The following is a 9,412-nucleotide window of genomic DNA, read 5'->3' as shown; positions in this document are numbered from 1 at the left end:
AAAAAAAAATTAACAAATTCAGTGAGAAAATAATTCAGGCTTTTGTCTACTTTTTATTTTATTTTTTGGTTGTTTTTTTTTAAAGCTTTGTTCGAACGAAATTCAGCATTTAAAATAGCTGAGAACTACCGGCAGTAAATCAGTAAATATACCTTTGGGTAACCTGCAACTTAAAAAAATGTTCTTTACAGAGGATCCTCTCTGCCTGTTTAAGGCGTTTTTTTTCTAAAATGTGTACAGATTAGAGTTTTCACTCACTGGTGGGTAACATATGGAGCACATCCTGCGTTAAACTGCACCTTCCATTGTCCTCTTGCATCTGACTTTTTTTTTATTTTTTCTTTATCAACATGCTCAGAGGCTCTTTTAACAGTGAGAGCAGCTGCTTGTCTTCTTGCCTGAGACTCCACACGTATTGATCATTTCCATTCGTCCTCTTTCCTGCAGTTGCTCTAAATCTCCATTAGTTTAAAAAGTTTGAGTTTTCCTTTAAAGTCCAGCTGGCATTACTGTGTTTTTTTTGGTTTATTTGGACTGGAGCCAGTTCAGAGAAGGTTCAGCTTTCAAACCTCTTTAAAACTGAGCCAGATCCATTTATAAAATCTCTTCCAATTCATCCTTAGAACCTCCCTCTGCTGCAGTCTGAATTCCTCTAGGGGACATCGACGTTTATGTCGTTTTCCCTGCAAGATGTCATCTCAGTATCCACAGTCTGCATTTATGAATGCTGTTGGAAACAGCTGTCGGTGTTTGTAAAGGCTGTTTGCAATGCTGAAGAAAGTCTTCCAAACTCTGGCCAGTTTTCTTGGATCATGTTGCAAACAGGATTTCCAAAAGTCGTTCAGGCAGGATCTACGAATGCCAGCATGTTAAACTACAGACGCCAGCATGTTAAACTAAAGACGCCAGATGTTTATGAATATAGTTGCAAACACTTTTTAAATGCAGTACAAAAATGGCCATTTCAGTGCTGCTCTGTGTGCTTCCTTCTTTCATCCTTCCTTCTTCAGACTAGATTTTAAAACGGAGTGATTACAAATTGGGTCTGGTTGGTCTCCATAACCCTGCCCCCACCCCCTGATGTAAGTGTTTTTTTTGCTTAGGACCAGTAAAGAGCTGGTGCTACTGCTTTGGTGGTTGAAAGACAACACGTTCTAAGTAAAGCGCTGGCTCTGAACGAGCACTGCAACAGGAAAATGGTTTATGAGAGGCTAAAGTCTTGTTCGCCCTCCTGGCCAAGGCTTCTCTTGATGATCTTTCATTCTAGCATCTTTAGGAAATGTCCTCTTATTTCCAAATGTATTGCACATCACAATCCTTCAGCTGTTTCTATTGTTCTAGTCAGACATCTGCACAGATCTTGAAGTTACTTTGACTTCAAGGCTTGATTGATTGATTCATTCATGTCTATTTCTTTCTTTTTGTCCTGACTTAAAGTGTAACTTCCTTTCACACATGACTGTGTTTCTTTCTAAACTGTCCATTCCATTTAATCTGATCCTAAACACATTTCAAGTGCATATTTTAGCTTTTGATTTGAACACACGGGAGAAAAAGATCATTTAAGATTAGTCTTAAAAGGTGTGATTTCTTATCGTGATGGGATTCTGAGCGTAGACTGATGGGCAAAATGATTTTCGCAAATAAATCTGCCCACAATGCAACCATATTGAAATATTTAGTTGGTCAGAATGCCTGAAAAAGTGCCTAGATATATTATCTTTGGCTGTGGTAATATTTAGACTACACCACGAAGATGGTGGTAAATACTAGCTAGCTCGATAGCCTGGTTACATGGAAGCATCCTTCAATTCCATTAAATGTATTATTAACTGCATTTCTAATCATTTCTTCTTCTCTGGTGAAAGCACTGCTAGTAAGAACAGGCACCTTCCATTTAATGCTGATTAAATATGTGTCAGGATGCCTTTAGGGTCTGTTTCTTCTTTAAAACAAAAAAAAAAAAAAAGAAGCCACACTCACTTTTCAGACCTGGTTTCTACTTCAATCTTCCACACAGTCTGTTTTTAATATGGAGCAGAAGCAGAGATTTGCCTTTTCAACTCATTTTACATCTACTAAACTCGCGGAGCACCAAAGGAAGTCAGCACTCAGAAGCAGAATTCTTTTTTTTTTTTTTTTAACGCATCTGAATTTTACCTGGACCATCAACACAGTTACTGGAGAAACTGAAGACAAGAGTAATGTCAAACGCATCACTCCAGATGAAGACATTGTGTTAATGTGCCTGTGGACTGCCAGATAGTGAATGAATGGATCCTTTTGGTAAGTATGAGGGAGGGAAATAAGACTGTTTTGTCAGCTATATTGAAGCTGCAGTGTGTGTGTGTGTGTATATTCATCTATTTACACATACATTCTTGTGAAAGTAATTTGCTGTACTGAACATAAAACATTTTCCTACCTTGGTGTGAACTTTTTTGTATTTATTTATTTATTTTATTTTTTAAATGTTTCTTAAAACTTTTTAAACTGTTCTCTGTAACTTGAAGATACCTCTCTGAACAAAACATTTTTCCATCCTGAAAATTATATTACTATTTAACATGTCCGGGCATGTTAAACAGTAACAACTTTGTAATGGCTCCAATGGACAAATGATCTGAAATACTTGACATTTGAAACGGATTGCACACGGAAAAAATGAGCAAGTCCACGTTGTGACGAACTGCTGTGGCACGATGTCTTCTGTTTTGTTTGTTTTTATCCACAAGGTTGTCTTTTAAATTCATCTGGTACGTCACTGTCCAGTTTGCAGATCACCTTGTAGATTGCCTTCTTCCAGGATGGATCGCAGTCTTTGCCCATTGAAATGGCGACGTAAAACTCTCTGAGTGTAATCTCAGCGACTTCTAGGAACCTTTCGGGGACCTGTGAATCCATATGAGAAGATTAGAAGTGGTTGGGGTTATAGAGGTGCAACATGCTGTCTTTTCACTAAATCTGTGTCTTTGACAGAGGGGGGTATGGGTTGTAGATTAGTATCACATTTCAGATAGTTCTGGTCTTCCAGTCAAGGTAAGTAACAAATCAACGCTTAATGAAGAGGCTAATGCTGAGAACAGTTTGAAACCATCTGAAAGGACGGAAACATGCCATTAACTACAGTACAAAACTTACTTTTATAATGTTTTAATGGGCACATTTAGTTTTTAAAGTGACTTAATATGCAGGAATTGGACTCGCACAGAGCTAAGAAGTGGTGTTTAGAAAAGTTTGGAATGAACATTCTACAGATATTCCACATCGAGGTGACAGCGTCACAAAGTTTTTGCAGATTTGTGGGCAGCACCTTTGCAATGTGGTTCTCCACTTAGATCATGTCCCAAAATTAAAAGAAAGATACGCTGGTAACTGGATTCCACTCGAGTTCAGTGACCTCGAGATGTGTTCACTGTGGTCAGGGATTAGCATGCTCACAAAACTGTTGAAACACCCGCAGTCATTTTTTTGTCTACTTTCAATCTTTTCCTCTTGTTTTAATAGTAAACACTTTAATCTCAAACACTGAATTTTTACTTAAGAACAGTACTTCCCATAACCAATTGTGGAATACATTTTTATATATATATATATATATATATATATATATATATATATATATAAAAAACTAACCATAGCCTTGTCTCATTCTGCTGCATGGTTTGAACTTGATCAGACCTTCTTTGAAGCTCATTACATATTTGATTTAACTGTCAATCGCACAGGTCCAACTAATAATGGAGCTGCTGAGTGTAAATGTTTAAGTCTGCATTTAATTAAAATAAGAAGTCGGAAATTACACAGTTAGGTTTTCTTTTCACTCTACAGAGCAGTGAGAGTCTTAAAAAGAAAAAGTCTTTATTTCACTTTTAAGTTGGCCACTAAAACGGATTTTACTTTATTTGACTTTTTTGTTTGTTTGGGTTTTTTCCAATTCATCAGTATTAATGACTCAGAAAACATAAATATTAAGGAGATTAACCACAGAAGCCCTGAGTGCCAAGTAAGAAAAGAGTAATTATTTCAGTCAAATTTCTAAGCTTAAGTAAAAATGGATTTCTCTCCTTTCTTTATGAACAGGCCAGGGAAAATAGTTTTTTTTTGCCAGCACATTTTCAAAGTTTCTTTTGAGAAAATGACTCTTTGTGCCCTTTGAACTGTTCAGCTTGACTTTCTGGTATAAAGACATGAAGCCAAACTTTTCCCACTACAATGTAGTGATGCACACAAGTCTCATAAGGCAAAATTGAGTATTACAGAACATCTAAGATCAAATTGGACTTCTTTTTTTGCCCTGTTCCTTAATTAAGAAAAAAGAAAACTTTTCAATCGCATTGAAATTGTGACTGAACCCATTTTCACCTATTGTTAAGCTGCCATTTGTTTTCAACCCCTTTGCACATCTAAAAACCTAAAGCAGACTTTAAGGAGGTCGCCCCCTCTCCCGAAAACCCCCAGCCTCCTCTGATTGGAACAAATTCACTGCCCTAAGCATTTGCTGCAATTTTGTTTCCATCAACTCTGCCAATATTCCTAGAATCTGTAGTCGTGGAAGAAGGACTTACACGATGGAAACAAAACATCTAATTCCTGCTAAACGAATATACACCTGTGCTGCAGAATAAGGCTTCATCATTTCTTTTTAGTCATTTTCCTGGGGATGACTAACTCAGCATAACATAAATGAATGAAAATAGAAAATACAGGTGCTTGCTCAAAAGGCTGATGCAGTAAAGAGGTAACCAGTGGAGTTCTGCAGTCTTACAAGCGGTTTTCTGTTCTCATAAATGCCACTAATGTGTAACCACATCTCTAGTGTAAGCACTAAGATGGGGCTACTGTTTAGCGTTCACCTCCCTGCGGGCGTTTGACAAATTCAAATTGCAAAGACACCAGTGTTCCTGTTCTCAAGTAACATTGATGTGGAAATGTGCAGAGCATTCACCAGGTTGGTCTACAGGTTTAAGAGGGCACTGCATCAAATCCGGGGTTTTACTCCGCATTTACACGGCAGCCTCATTAAGGTTGCCTGTTGGGAAAATCATGTACTCAACTCTTAAATAAGAAGTAAAAACATACCGATGAAACCCCACGTGTCATCCTCTTGCTGCCCTTTATCAGTCCCGTCCTGGAAATTTGAATTTTTGTATTGTTTTTTCAAGTCACTTCAAAATAGCTGCAGTAAAACAATTCAAATTAGCTTGACCTGTTGTTTTTAAATGCTTTGTCTTTAATTTAATTACGTAATGATTTCATTTATACTGAATTGGTGATCTTTCATTTGCTTTGGTGTGGAAGAACTACCTAATCACCTTTCTTTCTGTGTTAAAGCTGTAGATAATACTAACCTTGATTTCAAACCAGTATTTTCTAATGACTTGTTTTGTTGTCTCCCAAACTAGAGCTGAAGTAAATCTTCAGACTTCTGACACTGTGACACTTCCGCGGTTAACATTAAAAAAAAAAAAAGAAAACTCTTATAAACTGCTATATAAGGATGTATTGTGACTAATCTATCAAATGTCACTATAATAAACTCATAGACAGAAAATCTTGTTGATTTATAAATGTAAATTATAACAAATAATGGTGGGGATGTGACTTTTTTTTTCATTGTAAAACTAAAAGCTCTAAAGCAACGCTCGCACTGGTCCCTGTTTCATTATGATGCAACAGTTAATGTCCAAGCACAATTTTTTACCTGTGAGCCTGTGGCTTTCTGTGGGAAAATGAATGAGTAAACTGGCTAATCTGTCGACCAACCTGCTCTGGTCGGGGGTGAATATTAAGAGTGTTCACGTGGACAGTTCAGCTGCATCATGACTGTGCGTATCGGGCAGATTATGCAACACGAGGGGCTTTGTGGCCACTCGCATTAGCTGTGTTAACACAACACCTCGCAGCTTTCAGAGATGTCAAGTTAGACTCATCGGCCTGTTGTCCACTAACATGGTTAAGACTTGTCGCATCCTACGCTGTCTTCTGTAAGAATTTAGAATAAATGATTCAATTCTGCTGGATCTCTTTACTGCTGGTTACATCTCCGTATATCTCCTCTATCCTCCACCAGCCCTCAAATAACTTTAATTCCCCCTGTTACAGCGGTTAGACCAAAAGTGATAGCACCTTTGTTCTATACGCACTTTCAGCTCCAACCCTCCTCCTCATCATCTTCCTCAAAGTATTGGACTAATTTAGGCTGCTGTTAAACAGTCGGACCTCCATCCGACTGTCTTATGATGCCGATTTGTTTTATTGTCTCCTGTCTTTCACTGTGCCCCGTGCCATTTTATAACTTATTACTCTATTTATTTAACTGTGTTTTTAAGTGGCGCGGCTTATATAAACTCGACAATTGTTGTTGTTTCTTTTAACACATCACCCCTCTCTCTGAACCAATCTGTTCAGAATGCCAAAATGACCAAAAAATTTGTCACATCAGGAGTCCTTTACAATTTCATGTTGTCATATTACTCGTAAAAGAGACATTAAACATAGCCCTCTAAAGTGAAAAATAGAAATATATATCTGGAGCTGGCTGTTTAAAAAGATTGAGACTACTGAGAAAGGCTCTAGTTACCAGCTTTGAACTGCACGTGAGACAATAACCAAACTTTTTTCCAAAATACAAAAGACATAACAAATATCTGCGTGACAATTCAGGATCCTTGCTCCTCAAATATACTGACTCACCTCTGGGGGGGGGTCATCAATATTTAAATATAACCATCAGTCCTCCCTCACCTGGAAGTCGTTGGCTTTGTTGTAGTGCATGTTAAGAGCTCTGAAAAGTTCTGATTCTCTGCCCACAGTCAGATCCCTCATGTCAGCCACTCCCTCCAGGAGAGCGCTTCGGGCAAACTTCTCCATCTGGATGTAGTAAAACTCCCTGAAGTTACTGAACCACTTGATGAGCTGCGAGGTGATGCAGCGCGTGAACTGAGGACGACACACACGGCAGGTAAGAGAGCTGATGAAGGGGGACAACAGCGGATCATTTGAAACATCATTTGTTCTGTAGACGGAGAGCAAATAAAACCAGTGAACTCCATAACCATGTTGTCGTGTCGTTTTTCTACTCATTCTTCATGGATTTAAACTGCTGACAGATGCATTTTTTTAAATGAAGCTTTAAAAAATACAGAGATGACGAAACTTTGTCATCAAATAGTTTTTGTTACATTTGTGTTTTAGTTCCCAAAAAGACAATATGGTTGATGCTAACATGTAAAACATAGATATTTTTTTTTATCAGGCTCTATTTCTGTCAGTAAATTTCTCACCTGCACATCATGGAAACACATCCTCAGTACCAGCGAGCTCGGGTAGCGAGTGTAGAAGAACATGAGCTTTGCTTTCTTCAGGTGGTTAGTTGTCAGACCCTCCTACAGAGCCCCGGCGTTAAGGATGCAACTCAAACACAATGGGACAGCTTTCTTTCTTAACGAGGCCACGGGCGTTTTCTCTCCCAAGAATTCATTATAGCTCCCGAGATGAGGAGAGACTGCCCCTTTCTTAAGCTTTTCAAAGATCAAAGGGAGCATATATTGCATGCTGTATGGTGTTAAATTGTTGACCATAACAGCTTACTGACAGATTAGGCTTATGACACTGTTTTATTTAAAACTCAAATGAGCAGAAGGGTTGTCGGGAGGGGGTTCGCAAGCTTTGATAACTGAATATTAGGAGCTTTCTGCCTCTGCTGAGATGGACTTAAAGCCAAAAGAGGACGCACAACATCAAATACTGCACTTCAATAATAGAAACCTCTGAAGGATACGTTCAGCATGTACAGGTTATTTTTCATCAGGCTGTCAGACTCCATCTTCACATGCGGGAGACACAGGCTTTCCAAAAGCATCGGATCCACTGACGCAGTGCGAGTGGGCTGTGGGCTGCTCACAGATCTGGAGTTCACTTTCGATTTTACTGCGACCAAATTCCAGTGTGCGTCCGGCTTTATTTGACCAGCTTCGGAGCATCCATCCTGCAAGCATCTGAGAGCATGTAGATGGTCAGCACTGGGATTCCTCTCTGATGCTCGATCTTCATGCAGAGCGGAGTCATGGCTGAATGGAGTTGGAGATTGTGCACGATGGGGAGGCGTCGACCTGGATTGGGGAACAAACTTTTTGGGTCGTTCCAGATGAGGCTTTTGTACGACCAGCGACAGAGCTTCTGTTTGGACCTCCTCTGTCCCACAACAAGAAAATTCTAACTTGTTCTCCGCACACACTGATGACTGAAGAGGTGTGGCAGTCATGGAATTCTCCAGATCATTTGGTGGCTGCTGCAAGAGCGGCATGCTTTTGAAAATGGAGTCGACGCTCCTGCTCACAGCTCTGGACAGTTCGTACTTTAACACGTCTGCCATTAGTTTAACTCGCTCTGGTTTGGATTGAAAGTAATTCATCGGCTTCACCCTCTTCCACCCTTGATGTTTTCTGTCCGTGTTGCTTTCAAACTCGCCGCATGAATCTGTAAATGCGTCACCTGGAGAAGTTTCAGGGGTGTCCCTCCAGCTGGGGTATCTTTCTTCTTCGCGGCCACGTGTGCTCTCAGTTGCTCCATCCATGTGACTGAATCTTGTCCTGAGCTCTCTGAGGTGCTCATGCTGTCTCTCAAGCTGCTTTCTTGTCGCCTGGTTTTGACCCATGCTTCTCATCCTTTCAGATCCACTTCTCTCCGTGTGTTTCGGAGGTATAGCCACTTCTTCATTTGCTTCATCCTCCTGCATGTAGTCGGTCTCCTCACGCTCGCTTGTTGTCACATCTGTGCAGGTCATACCTTTGATGATGTTCTCGACTCTGGCACGCTTTGCTTGATGGCCACTCTTTAGGCTCCAGTCATGGTGACCATAAGAGGCAGGAGATGGGTGTCTTCTCTGGGATAAATGTCCAACGCTACTTTCTCTGGATAAATTGAACTCCATTTGGCTGGAACACAACAACGTTGAACCACTGCTGTAGAAGGACACGTCTGGCAGAGTTTTCATGTTCTCGCTGTCTTTGTGTGAGGTCACAAAAACACCCGATGCATCTGAATTTGATGCCACAGGTGCAGGTTGAAGAGAGGCAAGATGCTCCGGGGTGCAGTCATCGTGGCAAGTGTTGCCGGATGAATACATGCCTTTGCTCCAAAGACTTTGAATCATGCTTGTTTGGTTAAAAAAAGATAGTGAAAGAAAAAAGTCATTTGTAATGTCATGAAGCAAATAAAGCTGTAGATTGTCTTATAGCATTCTCATTTATAGAGCTATATCAACCACAAACAGCTGATAACCTACCTGAAGCCTTCTCGAAAAGACCAGAGGAGGATACAGTCCCGAAGCTTCAAGGAGGAGAGGAGGACTCACTTATAGAGGACCCTGAGAGTCCCTTTAGAAACCAGGAGGTGTGGTCTAATATGC

At 40.0% G+C, this 9,412-nt stretch overlaps 1 protein-coding gene across 1 annotated transcript; it reads right to left on the bottom strand.

Annotated features, from left to right (window-relative positions):
* Window positions 1-2,123: 2,123 nt before the first annotated feature.
* On the bottom strand, window positions 2,124-9,353 carry LOC142375312 (prospero homeobox protein 2-like). Its single transcript, XM_075459302.1, has 5 exons — window positions 9,290-9,353; window positions 7,784-9,158; window positions 7,287-7,388; window positions 6,748-6,942; window positions 2,124-2,892 (listed from the first exon to the last, which is right to left on the bottom strand). The coding sequence occupies exons 2-5, from the start codon at window positions 9,155-9,157 to the stop codon at window positions 2,725-2,727; spliced, it is 1,839 nt and encodes a 612-aa protein (XP_075315417.1). The 5' UTR covers window position 9,158; window positions 9,290-9,353; the 3' UTR covers window positions 2,124-2,724.
* Window positions 9,354-9,412: the final 59 nt, after the last annotated feature.

The sequence above is a fragment of the Odontesthes bonariensis genome, chromosome 24 (genome assembly GCF_027942865.1).
Source record: "Odontesthes bonariensis isolate fOdoBon6 chromosome 24, fOdoBon6.hap1, whole genome shotgun sequence".
Taxonomy (NCBI): domain Eukaryota; kingdom Metazoa; phylum Chordata; class Actinopteri; order Atheriniformes; family Atherinopsidae; genus Odontesthes; species Odontesthes bonariensis.
This window is presented reverse-complemented; position numbering and strand designations above follow the sequence as displayed.